Raw genomic sequence first — 16,649 nt, 5'->3', positions numbered from 1 at the left:
CTGTGATGATTTTACATTTATTTGAGTGACAAAAAACTGATGCATGAAAGAGCAATGGATTTTGCCTCTCCAATAATGGGGTTAAACATAAATTGGTACATTTTAACCTTTCCAATCACAAAACATTGCCGGCCGAGATACTATAGTTTGTGGCGTAAATTAGAGTTATGGCCGATATATGAGAAAATACAGTAATGTAAATTAGCCAACATTTTTCAATCAATCAAAAGTCAGCTTCAGAGAACCACAGGGACAGATTACCTATTGGGCTTAGCATGTGCACAGTATATTACACATACGACAATCTGGCTCATCCAACAACAAGCATTTTCCCAAAAAATTATAAACACCTAGCCCGGATACGTCTCACATAACAGAATGTCCGCAATGGATTAAAATCGCTGATTAGAAGTGTATCTGTTAGCTCTGCAACAGTAAAAATCTGGTAAAACCTGCAGTGAAAGACGTTGCATAAATAATACAATTCCTACCCTAGCTTTAAAGCACTGCTTCATCTATAAGTGTTCCAAAAAAAAGACCAGACATTTATTTACTCAGGGCATTGATTAAATAAAATAGTTGTGCTTTATAATGTGCATGTGTTGCTCACATAATGTTTCATCCAACAGAATAAAGCATGCATTTCATAAATGTCCAGCAAGATTTAATGCTGTTTGAAAGTCAAGTTCATCATTTGGAAGTCCTAATTCTGTAACCAACACTTGTATTTGTCCCTCAGTGTATAAAAGTAGAAAAGCACACCTTTAGTTAGGATAGTGATATCAAGTCGGTGAAGATATACGTTAATGTCAGTGTGCGGCGTAGAATTCTGCATTATCGAAGTTAGAAAAATGCTATTAAAATGCTATTTTAGTTAATTTCTTATATTTATTTTTCTTGCGTTAACATTGACTCAGTAAAGTCCCATCCCGCCACTCAAAGCCTTGAAATAACAAACAGTGTTGAACATGTAGGATGGTCGCTTGAGTCCACCATTAAAAGGTTTATTTAATCCCAAGATTCTGCACCACAACCCTTAATCCTCCAACAGACACACCTGGAGAGGACAATATAAAAGCTCTGGTCCTATCAGACTGAGAACAAACCTCAACAAGTCTCTTCGTTGTAGACATCCAGAGAAGCTCAGTTTTCAGTGTCTAGAAACAACCACAGACATCCAGAAGATGAAGACCTGTCACAGCCTCCTCCTGCTCTTACTGAGCCTCTGCCAAGCTCAGCCTCTGGTGGGTAAAGAAAGTATGGCTGATGTCCTAGAAGACCATGAGGACATGGATATCAGCACAGAGATTCTGAATCTGATCTCAAACATTGACTCCAGTGAGATCCTGCTGGAGGGAGACCTCTCTCAGGCTCAACCTCTGGTGGGGGAAGAAAGTGTAGATGATATCCTAGAAGACAATGAGGACATGGATATCAGCACCAGGATTCTGATCTCAAACAACGGCTACTTATCACCGCCACTCCCCAAGTGCCCCAAATCATCCCCCCTTACTGATCCTTCATCCTGTACCCATACTTACTGCAATTCCATTTTTTTTTTAATATCATTTAGACCCAGTGAAAGCGACCGCACCTTGGTCTTAGCCAGTTCTAAAAATGAAAAGCCTCTTAGAATGTGTGTATGAAGGCTGGTTTAACCTGTGTGCCGTAATACTGCATTACACGACAGGTGTGCAGCCTAACCCAGCCCCAGAGTTCAATAAGCCTGACTCGGGCTAGTTGAGGCTGCTTGAACCAACCATCAACCACCACCACACCTGTGTAACGCACATTGACTGTTTATAATATAGCTTAGACTTAGCGCGTTTTCACAACTGCCTTGTTTGGTTCGAACTAAACCCAAAAAATCCCGGGTGCAGACCTTTTTTTGGCTGTTGTTCTTAAAAATCATTGAAATCGGGAGCGGACCAAACAACCGTTCCGAGACCCAGCCGGAGAGGTTGTCTCGGTTCGCTTCTAAAATATCCCTAGTGTGGTTTGCTTGAGGTTTGAAAGCGACCGCACCTTGGTCTTAGCCAGTTCTAAAAATGAAAAGCCTCTTAGAATGTAATAGGCTCTTGCTTAGCAGAGCGCATCATGGGAAATATTGTTTGGTTAGCGGTAACTCCAAGATTAGCAGCACATTGTCAGACCTTTGGTTGAAAATGAGTCCTGGCTCAACATGGAGCAAAGAGGAGACGGAGTGTCTATTCGATATTTGGGCAGATGCCCACGTAAAAAGTATGTTGGAAAACAAAAATAAAAATGCCGATGCATTCAGCACATTCAGTCCCAGGATGAGGGAGAAGGAGTTCGACCGGTCCGCAGATCAATGTATATCACGCTAGATATCCATGATTGTTTACTTTCACCAGCGCTTTCTTCCCCTTTTTTTCTTAAACGCTTTACCCCGCCCCAGTATTCTTTTTCCGGATGGATTTAAGGGATTTAACATTTTTTGCCCACATCTGGGACTGTTGACAAATTGTGGGACTGTTGCGAAAATGCAATGTGAAAATGAACGGCGCCAAACCAATAAGAAACCTTCCTGGTGTGAATACACCCTTACCTCCTATCTGTCTCCATTGGTGAAAACAATTGCTGTATCGAAAGAACACAAGTGCTCAATTCGGTTCTACTCGTTGAGATTAATACCGAATCCACGGAGGAGCGCTTATCTATTCATTATTCTATAGGCCATGTAAGGAATTTAACCGGGCAAGAATTTACGAAGTTGCCAAACAGAATTTTTGCCACACAGCAGTGTAGGCAGGACAATGTCATAATGTATGCTACAATGACATCTGTCACCAGAAACTCTGCCTTGGCTGTTCATTATTATTATTTTAAAACAATTATACAAATACCTTGATATACCGTTGTAACAGGTTCAATGAGTGAATGGACACTGGGGTTGCTTGGAAGCACAAGCAAGTCTTTTATTTGCATGAATTACGACAGTCCAGAAATTATAAACCCCCCACCGCGGTCACACGGAGCGTTTCAAGAGACTTTCTCACAAAGTAGTTAATGTGCTCCAGTCCTTCGTCTCTGCTCCCGATCCCTTCTCACTAGGGATGGGCAAAACGATTCTTTTCCGGGAATCAGTTCTTTCAGTTCAGTTCACTTTAACGATTCCTTCGGTTGATTCGTTCGTTTTGATTTGTTCGTTTCGTCAGATTACGTCATTTGACAGGGAATGTCACGGTTGTCTGCCCCCCCCCCGCAAGACGGCCCTGAGCATAATTGAAACAACTTCTAAGCTCTACCCTCCGTGAAAATCCACAAGATATAGTATTTTGTATAGCCAAACGTCCCACCAATATTTATACCACCTGCTTACTCTCTATATTGCCGCGTTTCCACTGCAGGGTGCGGAACGGATCGGATCGCAAAGGTGCGGTAGGGAGGGGGCGGTATAGCCCAGCTCAGTTCCGAGGTTGCGTTTCCACTGCCGACAGTACCCTTTGTGGTAGGCCGGATGTCGATCGCCGCGGCAGCTATGTAAACATCATAAACAACGTCTTCCTCCCCAAGAATGCAGACGAACGTCTCCACCTCCTTGTTCGCCCAAGCAAGCGTTTTACGCGACATTTTAATTGTAAAGAATAATACCTCGAGGCTACTGTTTGTTTGTTTTTATCCCCGCGTCACCCGGAAGTGATGATTCTGTCGACCAATCAACGGAGGGGGTGTGTAGTTAGAATTTCCCGGGACCCTTTCAGGCGTCTCGTCTCGTTTTCAGTACCCCAACGGAGGAGTCCTGAAAACGAGGTCAAAACTGGCCAAAACGGGTACGGCTAAGTCCGGGTCACGCCCACTTTTGGCGGTGGAAACGCGACCCGATCCGCACCTTTGCGATCCGATCCGTTCCGCACCCTGCAGTGGAAACGCGCCATATGTCATTCATGGTTTTATATTTATACTTTTTTTTACTTTACATTTAATTCTACATTATTCAGGCATTACAGAACTTTCATGGTCATAAATAAAACATACGATCTGCAGTTTAATTTCTTTGTTTGTTGTTGAATTTACGTAGAATGGAGCAAAGACTCCTGGGATTGGGAAATGCGTTTATCAAATAAACAGATGGAGGGCAAGTCTATTTTCGGAAATGTAGGGGGATATATGAGTGGCCCCACGTCGAATGGCATGACCCAAGATACGTCAGACAGAGAAAGCGCGCAAATTCAACGGTACAACCTTGTCATTTGTTTACCCAGGTGCCATGGCAACACCATTGCTACCTCTCATTGGCTGAATCTTTGAGAACGTTGTAGACTCAATCAATATAAGATCGCGGGGAGACGAAGCTCTGTTCGTTTGTATATTTTATTTACGTGACCATATTTTTGTTTTATGTTAAAAAAAAAGAATCAAAGAACCAGTTCTCTTGTATTTGGGGAACCAGTTCTGGTCGTTCACCTTCGGGATTCGTTCGTTGTGAACGAATCGGTCGCGACCGACTCATTCCTACTTCTCACTATAAGATAAAGCAGGCACGTAAATACACACTCCCTGATTGGTCTGATTGCGAGCAGGTGTCCGCAATCAGACCCAATCCACCCAGCCGATCCGGTGTGCTCCCAACATGCCCATACTCCCCCTGCAGGCCAGACGCCGTACGTCCCCCCACAACCATATACCCCGGTACAATGTTAGGTAGACGTGAAAATGGATACCGCCCAAGCCTACTGCCTGGGGATTTGAGAGACACCGGTCATGTACAATGAGTATACGGGCAAGGGTGCGCGCAGGTAGCAGAGAAGTTAGGTAAACAGACAGGAAAGCCATAACTATCCCGCGCCAAATTGGAACAGCTTATTGCAAACCTGCGAAAGCTAAAGGTTCCTGGGGTCTCATTTATAACCGTTGCGTACGCACAAAACGGGGCTGAAAGTTGCGTACTTGACTTTCCACGCCAAGGTCGTGATCTATAAAAACTAACTTGATGGTAGAATGTGCGCAGCCCTAAGAAAACTCTGACCCATGCGTACGCATGGTTTGGAGGAAAAGGAGAATTGGCGACACAGACGGTGTGGTGGTGAACTGAAGTCAGACAGGAGAAATGTAGAGTGAGAAGAAAGATTATGTTTTATCATCACCCTTCATGAAGTTAATTTCAACCCGTATCATGCGTTAAATCTATGTAATCAGAATAATTTAAGTCAACTGCGTTATAACTCAAGAAACATCTCCCTAGAATCTAAATGAAAAAAATTCTCTATATTTAATCCCGTCACTCCATACTGTCCACTGACGACGCGACTGCATGGAATAAAACATCTGTCCAACATGTGTCGAAAACATAATATTTTTATGTGACACTGAAAACACATAATCAAATGTCAATTAAATCCCAAGTGTGGAAAATCGTTATATTATTGTCCGTTCCTCTTGATGCTTTTCATGACAAATCAGGCATTAAAAAGGGGTTACGTTCAAGAACATTTTACGTGGGTGATTACAAACTGATTATCTAAGGTGTTCTCGGTCAGTCTTATTACCGTAACCCTATAAATACAGCAGTGAGCCCCGTGCGTAATGCTGCACAATGGCACTGCTGGAGGACCATGCAAATGGCAGGATTCGGATGGAGAGGGTCTTCAGGGGCCATAACGATTTATTGGTACATAAAAATATGTACCTTTATGTCAGACCACTTCTTTTTTAATTCTGGGACTGTGCGCTGCGTGCCACTGACAGAGTTCACTGCTGCAGCAACATGTTGCCTCTAAATCTGCTTTTTGTTGTTAGTGATCCCAATCCCGTGACCGCCGAACAAAACTACTTTTTGGGCCTCCACCTCACCCACACGTGTCTCCACTTCAACCTCCGTGAAATTTCACTTTATTGCTTTTCTCAGTCCTTCTGCCATTGTTTCCGGCAAGACATTTTCTGTCTGTTTTATATGCAGATCACATTCATGAGGTCGTTTGCATTGACCATTTATGGTTAAAAAGGGGCATGTACAGGGCGGAACGTGAAGCTGATTCAGCTGCGCACACTTGTAGGCACTCTGTGATTTATGAAGCAAAGATTGCTTAGAGGTGTGCGTACGAAGGGTTTTATGAGTCTGACATTTTTTGGGGGCACGCAAAACTTGGCTTTTGGGCGTACGTACACTTTTAGTAACAATCTTACACACAGTTTTATAAATGAGACCCCTGATCTTTTACATTTATTCACAAAATTCGAACAATTGAATGCCAAGTAGAATTTAAACAAATTTTTCAAATAAAAGTTCCAAAAATGAATTCCATACCCTAGCTTTAAAGCACTGCTTCATCAATCCTACTTCTGAGAAAAAAACAAATGACAAGACTTTTATTTAATCAGGGCATTGACTAAGTAAAATAGTTGTGCTTGAAAATATGCATCTGTTACAAAATAAAGCATGTATTGCATAATTATCCAACAAGAATTATTGCTGTTTGAGTGCATCAGTTGGAAATGCTAATTCAGCACCAAACACTTGGGTTTGTCCCTCAATGTATAAAAGTAGAAAAGCACACCTTAAATGTATAGGGATATCAAGTCAGTAAAGAAAGACGTTAGTGTTAGTGTGCGTGAACATTGACTCAGTTAAGTCCCTCCCCTCCTCACAAAGCCTTTGAATAACAGACAGTGTTGAAAAGGTAGGATGGTTGCTTGAGTCCACCCTTAAAAGGTTTATTTAGTCTTTATATTCTGCACCACAACCCTAAATTCTCCAACAGACACACCCGCAGAGGACACTATAAAAGCTCTGGCCCGTCAACCCTCAAAACCAACCTCAAGGAGACTCTCCATTGTAGACATCCAGAGAAGCTCCAGTGCCAGTGCCTAGAAACAAACGGAGAGACCCAGAAGATGAAGACCTGTCTCAGCCTCCTCCTGCTCTTGCTAGGCCTCTAACAAGCTCAACCTCTGGTGGGAGAACAAAGTGTGGCTGATGTCCTAGAAGACAATGAGGACATGGATATCAGCACCAGGATTCTGATCTCAAACAACGGCTCCAGTGAGCTTTTGCTGGAGGGTGACTTGCTTCTCCCAACAACCAGAAACGCCATGAAGTGTTTTAGAAACAACTGCCTGTGGAAAAAGTCCTCAAATGGCCTTGTGACCATTCCCTACACAGTGAGCAGCGCCTACACCTCTGCGGAGACGTCAAGAATTGTGAACGCATTGCAGTCCTTCCACCAGAGCACCTGCATCCGCTTTGTTCCCCGCCGGAACCAGTACGACCACATCAGCATTCAGAGCAGAGGTGGATGCTACTCCTCTCTGGGCAGGACAGGAGGCATGCAGGTACTCTCTCTCAGGAGATCGGGGTGCATGTCCTACGGCATCATGCAGCATGAGGTGAACCACGCTCTGGGCTTCAACCACGAGCAGACCAGGAGTGACCGTGACCAGTATGTCAAGATAAACTGGAAGAACATTAATCCAAGCAATGCCTACAACTTCGAGAGGCAGAACACCAACAACCTGAACACCCCCTACGATTACACCTCCATCATGCACTACGGCAGAACAGCCTTTTCCATAAATGGACGAGACAGCATCACCCCCATCCCAAACTCCAGAGTTCAGATCGGCCAGAGAAAGGGAATGACCCGGAATGACTTCCAAAGGATCAACCGACTCTATCGTTGCTAAGACCAACAACCAGTTGTCTGCAAATATTTTCTCAAAACAATGTTCTCCAGATATGCCATTAAAAATATTGCTTCACTGCAATTAATTTGTATGGTTGTCAATTTTTATTTTATTTAGAGTTATTATCAACCTGAACCTCAATTTATATCAACACCTCATGTTTGAACAGCTTTATTTACACATCTTTAATGAAATGGACCTATCATCATGTCCACCACAAGATGATGTTGTGCTTATAATCAGTCTACAAGATGATCATGAGATTCTAAATACATACTACTTGTAAGAAAAACATGAATATTGTAACCATTGTTTTAAAAAGGTATCTGCATGCTAATTCATTCAAAAGGGATAGAGCCAAACCAATTTAGAAAGCATATGGCTTGTAGATGACTAGGATACTGTTCATGACCTTTATGCTAAGAAGCATTGAACTCGATTACACGACTACAACAATTGTTGCCTCCTCTATTACAACTGCTAAAACCACTTGCATCCTCCAGAATAGGAGATGTCTCCATTCGCCCTCCATGTAACAAAATGATTGCTTAATTCTAAGACGCATCACGTGAATGATGCTAGTTATCACCGCCACTCCCCAAGTGACCCAATCATCCCCCCTTACTGATCCTCCAGCCTGTACTATACTTCCATGCAGGGTTCGAGTTATGATTCCATCTTTGTGGGGGTCTCTTGAAGTTGTTGAGGAGGGGGGGGGGGAGAGAAGACCGTACCGGCCTTGCGCTCAGTTGTTTGACGGGGGAGGGGGGGGGACCGTACCGGGCTTGCGCTGGTTTGTTTTGCTGGTTTCTGCATCCGGTACGTCATGAAGTAGGGCGTGGCTAGGCTCCCAAGATGCGGAAGCATATCTCTCCTTGATGTTGCCCTGCGCCATTGAGCAGTTTACATAGGAATGAATTTTTGGAATCCGTTGTCCATTTTATAATATGTCCATGCTTGAAATGCGCACAACGGCGGCCTCTCCGATCTCGGCGCCCACCAGCTGCCTCACCAAGTTAGGATCCGAGGACGATGTGGAGGCATACCTTTTTTGAGCTGACGGCCCGAAGAGAAGAATGGCCGGAGGACGAGCGGGCCCACATTTTGGCCCTCTTCCTCACTGGACCCGCCCAGCAGGCAAGTCAGGACTTAACCCCAGAACAGGCAAGCCAGTACCGGATCCTCAAGCAGGCGGTTCGGGCGTACTATGGTCATAGCCTTGCTGCCCGGGTCCAACGCTTCCACGACTGGCGGTTCGACCCCAAGGGCACCGTGAGGTCCCAGATCACTCAGCACGCTCGACTCATTAGAAGATGGCTGACTGGAGATGACGGCCCCAGCGCTCTCGATCGGGTGTTACTGGATAACACCATCCGCCAGCTTCCACCGGACGCCCAGAGAACCCTCGCCACCAACCACCTGAACACGATGGATGAGCTGATCCACCAGTTGGAGAACTGGCAGGTTGCCCGAGAGCTGAGCAGCGTCGTCCGGCCACAGCCCCGGCCGATCGAGACCCGTAGGGACCGACGGGGACTGGAACCATCAGACGGATAGCTCCGCCGAGACCACAGACCCATCCACCGGAAGCGAGAGAGGAATGGCGATGTTATAACTGTGGTCAGACAGGACACCTCGCTCGACAGTGCCCGGAGAACAGGGACGTGTCTATGCCCTCGGCCTTCGCAGGCGACCTGTTGGGCGCATCAGGAGGCCGGAGCCCCGAACCTCCCGGCTCGGGTTGGCGACCAGGCCCTCATTGACACGGGGAGTATCGTCAACCTCCTGCGGCCTGACCTAGCCATCGGAAGGGCGGGGGAACCCAAGGAAGTCACCTGCGTACGTTGGGACACCCGCACTTATGCCATGTGCCATGTGGTCGTGCGGACCCCCAGAGGGGCCTTCACAGTACGGGCCGGGATCGTACCCAATCTCCCAGTGCCCCTACTAATTGGGAGAGACTTCCCCATCTTCCACCGGCTGTGGAACGCAGAACCAGGACCCAGACCGCCCCGACCGCAGCCGAGGCGACGCAGACCACCGGTCCAACACACCTTCGGAGCCCGGACACCCCACTCCTCCCCAGGAGAGACATCTGGAGAGGGAGACGTTACTGGGAGAGATGACCCCACCCCACCGCACACCAGCCCCCCAGACCAGCGAGACTCCCGGGCTGGACCCATCAGGGACCACCGACACCGTGACAGCATTGGAACAGTCTGCCGTCCTAGGGGAGGCAGAGAGTCGTCCCCTCACGGATCTCTCAGACTTTCCCCCAACCGGGAGGGGGTCAGACCGGCCCAGACAGTTCACCACCGCCCAACTGCAGGACGACACCCTGAAACACACCTGGAGCCACGTCCTCTCCCATGACGGTCAGGCCAGGGACTCGGTGAGTACCCTACCTCACCCACATTTCTGCACCAGGACAGGCCTTCTTTATCGGGTAGCAGAGAGGGGGGGAGGTTATAACAGAACAGTTGGTGGTGCCTCGGCCGTATATCAGTAAGGTCCTCTTCATGGCCCATACGCATGTCTTAGGAGCCCACCTAGGCATGGACAAAACTAGGGATCAGATCCTAGACAGGTTCCACTGGCCCGGGATAAAAAATTATGTTACCGAGTACTGCCAGACGTGTCCGGAGTGTCCCTCGACCCGAAGTCCGTTGATACTGATGCCCATTCTAGAGGTACCCTTTGACCGGCTGGCACTAGACATTGTGGGGCCTCTCCCGAAGACCAGCCGGGGCCATCGATATATAGTAGTCATGGTGGACTATGCCACCCGCTACCCGGAAGCCCTTCCCCGCCGCAACCGCTAAGGCAGTAGCCCGGGAGCTAATGCTGCTTTTTAGTCGGTTGGGCCTAGCATGGGACATTTTAACGGACCAGGGGTCATGAGTGTTAAAGGAACTGCTTAGTCTCCTACAGGTGAAGCAGCTGAGGACATCGGTATATCACCCCCAGACGGACGGGCTTGTTGAAAGGTTCAACAAAACCCTTAAGCAGATGCTGAGGATGGCCATGGAGACGGACGGAAAAAAACTGGGACCAGCTCCTCCCCAATGTCCTCTTCGCCGTTCGCAAGGTACCCCAGGCCTCCACAGGGTTCTCCTCATTTGAACTACTATATGGACGGCGGCCAAGGGGACTCCTGGACCTGGCTAAAGAGGAGTTGGAGAGCCGACCCTCCCCCCATCGTACCCTGGTGGACCACGTCGAACAGGTACGGGAGAAAATGGCTCAGGTGTGGCTCATAGTCCGGGAACTCCTTCAAAAGGCACAGCAGGCCCAGGCTCGGACCTACAACCGCGGGGCCCAGCTGCGCCTCTTCCGACCGGGTGAGCGGGTTCTGGTCCTCATTCCAACCGCCAAATGCAAGTTCCTTGCCAAGTGGCAGGGACGATATGAGGTGGTCCACCACGTGGGGGAGGTGAACTACCGGGTGCGGCAGCCGGGGAGGCGTAAACCCACCCATCTGTACCATGTTAACCTCCTCAAACAGTGGAAGGCCAGGACAACCCTACCAGTTCCGGCTCCCTTGGTCCTTGTCGCCCGGCAAGGGGTGCCGGAGGTCCCGATATGAGACGACCTCAGCCCCGCCCAGAAACAGGACCCCACCGAAGTTGTGCTGCAGCACCAGGACGTGTTCTCGGAGATACCCGGGAGAACAACGGTCGCTCAACATGACATCAGAACGGCGGCAGGCGTCACGGTGTGCGTACCACCATAACGGGTTCCAGAGGCCCGTCGGGTCGCCATACGGGCGGAGGTCGCAAAGATGCTCCAGCTCCGAGTGATCGAGGAATCCCACAGCGCCTGGTCCAGCCCAGTGGTCCTGGTCCCGAAGCCAGACGGTTCTTTGAGATTTTTTAATGACTTTAGGAGACTGAACGAGGTCTCGTAATTTGACACATACCCCATGCCACGGGTCGCAACAGAGACGTGTACTGATTGGGTGGAGGCGGGGCACGACGGACCCACGGTTACCACAATACATTATCGTTATCTACCTGTTTTCTTAATATGCATGTGCCCCCCTGTTAAAATCAGTGATGCCAGCAACGCGCTACTTAGTAACGCGTTACTGGCCTCGGACCACTTTTTTCAGTTTAGTTTTTTATATTAGTGATTGATGGTGTGATTATCAACATGAAGTTCATCAACACTTGTCGAACAGCTTTATCTACACATTTTTGATGAAATTGACCTTTTATCATGTCCACCACAAGATGATGTTGTGCTTCTTATCGCACAGACTTCAAGATAACTATCTAGACTGGAGTGGCACCAGCAAATGTTTAGTCGGAATCCAGATTTTAGATGGAATCCATAAAATTGGGAAAGAGTACTAACAAATCAGGACAAAAATTCTGATGGAAACAAAACGGAAAGGACTAGGCAGATTCTAATCAGAAAGCTCAAGGAGTGGATTCAGCAGTTGGGGACAAAGAACTGGTTCAACAAACAAAGAAGGACAAACTAACAACAAGCTATTGGAACATAGTAACAGTAAAACTTAAAGGCAAACCGGGCCAGAGGAATTCTTCCCACTCAGGCCTGTAATGGTCTTTAAGGTGCCAGTTTGCGCTTCCAAAAGGATGTTTATGTCTATAAAAGCATCAAGTACCAAAATATGAAGGGATGACGTCCTTGATAGATTTATATATGATATTTACTCATCTTTAAAACTAAAGATCATAGCTGACAAGTAATTAAAGTACAAGTAATACACAATTTCTTAATGATAAACTTGTTCACTCTTGACCGTTTGTCTTTTCTTGGTAGGGATTTGTTTAATTTTGGCTTTGATTTTAACTAACACATTTTGGAGGAAAGAAAATTCACGATTTATTTATGTGGTTCGTGCACAAATATACATACAGTACATTTGTGAACAGGGAAAATTGCAGACTAGCTTACTTGTCATTATAAGGATTAAAGTTGCAGGACTGTTTTCTGATTGGTGAAATATTATTTCCCTCATCCTCATCGTCATCCGCTTATCCGGGGTCGGGTCGCGGGGGGAGCAGCTCAAGCAGGGGGCCCCAGACTTCCCTTTCCCGGGCCACATTGACCAGCTCTGACGGGGGGATCCCGAGGCGTTCCCAGGCCAGTGTTGAGATATAATCTCTCCACCTAGTCCTGGGTCTTCCCCGAGGTCTCCTCCCCACTGGACGTGCCTGAAACACCTCCCAAGGAAGGCGCCCAGTGGGCATCCTTACCAGATGCCCGAACCACCTCAGCTGACTCCTTTCTAAGTAAAGGAGCAGCGGCTCTAATCCGAGTTCCTCACGGATGGCTGAGCTTCTCACCCTATCCCTAAGGGAGACGCCAGCCACCCTTCTGAGAAAACTCATCTCGGCCGCTTGCACCCGCGATCTCGTCCTTTCGGTCATCACCCAGCCCTCATGACCATAGGTGAGGATAGGAACGAAGATCGACCGGTAGATCGAGAGCTTTGCCTTGCGGCTCAGCTCTCTTTTCGTTACAACGGTGCGGTAAAGCGAACGCAATACCGCCCCCGCTGCTCCGATTCTCCGGCCAATCTCACGCTCCATAGTACCCTCACTCGCGAACAAGACCCCGAGGTACTTGAACTCCTTCACTTGGGCTAAGGACTAATTTCCTACCCGGAGTAAGCAATCCACCGGTTTCCTGCTAAGAGTCATGGCCTCAGATTTAGCGGTGCTGATCCTCATCCCAGCCGATTCACACTCGGCCGCCAGCCGATCCAGTGAGTGCTGAAGGTCACAGGCCGATGATCCAATGAGGACCACATCATCTGCAAAAAGCAGTGACGGGATCCTCAGACCACCGAACTGCAACCCCTCCCCACCACGACTACGCCTCGATATCCTGTCCATGTATATCACAAACAGGATTGGTGACAAGGCGCAGCCCTGGCGGAGACCAGCACCCACTGAGAAAGAAACTGACTGGCTGCCGAGAACACGAACACAGCTCTCGCTTTGGGAGTACAAAGATTGGATGGCCCTGAGGATAGACCCCCTTACCCCATACTCCCGCAGCACCTCCCACAGTTTCTCCCGGGGGACCCGGTCATACGCCTTCTCCAGATCCACAAAACACATGTAGACCGGATGGGCATACTCCCAGGCCCCCTCCAGGATCCTTGCGAGAGTGAAGAGCTGGTCCGTAGTTCCACGTCCGGGGCGAAAACCGCATTGTTCCTCTTCAATCTGAGGTTCGACGATCGGCCGAACCCTCCTTTCCAGCACCTTGGAGTAGACTTTACCAGGGAGGCTGAGAAGTGTGATACCCCGGTAATTGGCACACACTCTCTGGTCCCCCTTTTTGAACAGGGGAACCACCACCCCGGTTTGCCACTCCTTTGGCACTGTACCCGACTCCCACGCGATGTTGAATAGGCGTGTCAACCATGACAGCCCCTCAACACCCAGAGCCTTTAGCATTTCTGGCTGGATCTCTGGATCTCCTGGGGCAAAATATTATTTTGATTAATCGGAATTCATGACCGATTTTATTGTTGATGTTTGCTCTATGCTAAATTGTTCCGTTGAGGTTGCCAGGTAAGCACAACATTTCTTCTCTACTCACAAGTAAAAATAAATTGACCTGCATATAACAGTGGTGGCAGACGTTTTTATCCAAAGCGACGGTTGCGCAAGAAGCACAAAGGGATATGAAGCACCCGTCTCCCCTCCTCTCCTCGCTCTCCTCTCTCTCCCCTCCTCTCCTTTCTCTCTCCTCCCAGCTCATCTGGGATTTTAAGCAGCAGTGCTCAAATTTCAGCAGTGTCTGGAATTCACTGCAGCATATTTCTAGTACTACTAAACTGAAGCATCACACAATTTACATTTGATTTTGTCACTTATATAGAGGAAATGGTCCAGCACCAAGCTTTGTTTAGCACGCTTTTTTACCTCAGACTGCTAGCTTGCGAAGCCGTTTATAAACAACACGTATATGGAAATTAACTGATAGACCAACATCGGTAACCGGTCAAAAATATTCTCTGCGGTAAGCCGATTAACGGTTAGCCGTCGACATCCCTAGTTCTGGGCTACTGTAGAAACATGGCACTGCAAAAGAGGCAACGCTACCTATTAGATATAAAGGCTCATTCAAAATGAAGGAAAACCCAACAATTCTTATTTTCATAGGATTATACACTAATTAAAACATACCTATCAATATTATACTCGATTTCTGCCAAGTCCGTTGAGCTGAATGGCACTTAATTATACACACTGCACCTTGAAGTCATTAAGGAATTCTGTAATTTTATTTTCTCAGTCACTAGGCTAACTTGCCAATTGTACCAACAAATGTGTTTTATTTTTATTGCTGGATTTGCTGCTGCTGATTTCATACCTAGTTTTTCCTTTTTACATTTAACATGCTATTCAAAATATTTAATTCCTGATTACACGGAATAAGTGATAGCCCATAATAAAACAATTCATTATTACAGTTATTTTTTACAATAATATTAATAACATTATTCCATAATTCCAGTGTAAATAATAGAATAATTTCATATTCAGCTAAATAGAAAGAAAAATAAATATGAAAGTGTAGAGGGAGCAAATTGACATCTGTTTATGCAGCACTGTGTCCATCATCAATGGCAGGGGTTCTGCACAGGTACTAAACAGGTGTTTGGGGGAGATAAGCCTGCAATCACATTTGTTTAAAAAAGATGAGACGTGAAGACGGGGGAAGAAATGTGGGTGGGAGTCAGATAGGAAATAAACTCATCAAATGTAGAAACCAAGTTAAAATAGCACCAGGGAAGAAACAACATTCAAGAGGGATCAGAGGAAAGGTTTGAGGCAGCTGAGCACTGAAGCTTTACCCAAGAACCTCATAGACCCACACATCTAGAAAAATAATGTCCTAATTAAATATGTGATATGTCCAGAACATATCACATTTTTTTTTTTTAAATAAGGTATAGATCGTGAACCTAATGTAGACTTGGATCTTTTTAAAGACCATCGGTTATGAGGCAGTGGCCCACAAATGTGAAGTAAAACACACACACTGACATACACTATCCCCTGATAAAACATATGTAGCAATATATTAATTTGACACACACAATGTCATTGACTGTCACTAGAGGACACACGCTATCCCTCTTTGTGCCTTAAACAGGCACACACGGACACACACACAGGCAGGCACACACAGGGGTGCGCACACACACACCAAAGAAACCATGAAACATCCAGAGGCGCGTGTCCCTCATTTAGTCTCACCTCTCGGAGGACACAGACATTGTTAAAGTCGGGAACAGGGAATGAGTTCTCCACTATAACATATGACACATATCGGTTGACAGCCACTCCTTGCTAGCTCCTCCTTGATCACGGCTGCCCTTCAAAAATACTGATTGTTACTAATGGGTCATCGTACCATACAGAAAGGGTAAATAGGGAAAAAGGTGCGATGATGGAAATGGGAAATTGACCAAAGGCACACTTTGGCAGGTTGTTTATGAAAATAAAATAGTGAGGTGGATGGAAAAGATATTTTTCTGGCGGTTGTACATGCAGAGCCACTCTGAGAGGCTTGGTTTCAATGCACTGTGAAAAACACTGCTTTCTCAGCTGGTGTGCCATCCATTTTCAATGGCTGTCTGTTTTTATTCTTCCCTCAGCTCTAGAGAGCAGGCCTCTTCAGAGGAGTACTGTGCAAAGCATCTCCGCAGCCTGCTGCTGGCCATCACAGGAGTGCAAGTGCGAGTGCATTGTTCACTCATCACTCACGTCCTTCGCATCCATCCGACTGAATTATTAAAAGTGTAAATACACACACACACTTGCGTGCTGCTGAATAGCAGTGGTCCAGACAAGAACTGATAAAGAGGGCTGTGTGTAAGTGTGTGTGTGTGTGTGTGTGGGGGGGGGGGGGGGGGGTGATGGAGAGGAAACTACATTTGTCTTAGCAAAGATTTAAAGAAAAAAAGAGAGAAGACAAACTCAACAGGGCTCCTTTCCTGGACCTAGGCCCTC

The 16,649-nt window shown here is 46.8% G+C and overlaps 2 protein-coding genes across 2 annotated transcripts in view; one reads left to right on the top strand and one right to left on the bottom strand.

Annotated features, from left to right (window-relative positions):
• Positions 1–16,649, bottom strand: part of LOC132468551 (inactive N-acetylated-alpha-linked acidic dipeptidase-like protein 2) — a 139,818-nt gene that overhangs the window by 66,652 nt on the left and 56,517 nt on the right. The gene's annotated exons all lie outside the window — the stretch shown is intronic.
• Positions 6,768–7,666, top strand: LOC132469117 (high choriolytic enzyme 1-like). Its single transcript, XM_060067020.1, has one exon. The coding sequence runs from the start codon at positions 6,961–6,963 to the stop codon at positions 7,642–7,644; it is 684 nt and encodes a 227-aa protein (XP_059923003.1). The 5' UTR covers positions 6,768–6,960; the 3' UTR covers positions 7,645–7,666.

Source organism: Gadus macrocephalus, chromosome 12, assembly GCF_031168955.1.
Source record: "Gadus macrocephalus chromosome 12, ASM3116895v1".
NCBI classification, from domain to species: Eukaryota; Metazoa; Chordata; class Actinopteri; order Gadiformes; family Gadidae; genus Gadus; species Gadus macrocephalus.
This window is presented reverse-complemented; position numbering and strand designations above follow the sequence as displayed.

Excerpts from the sequence above, each read along its gene's own strand:
- LOC132469117 (XM_060067020.1), top strand. The coding sequence starts at position 6,961 with ATGGATATCAGCACCAGGATTCTGATCTCAAACAACGGCTCCAGTGAG.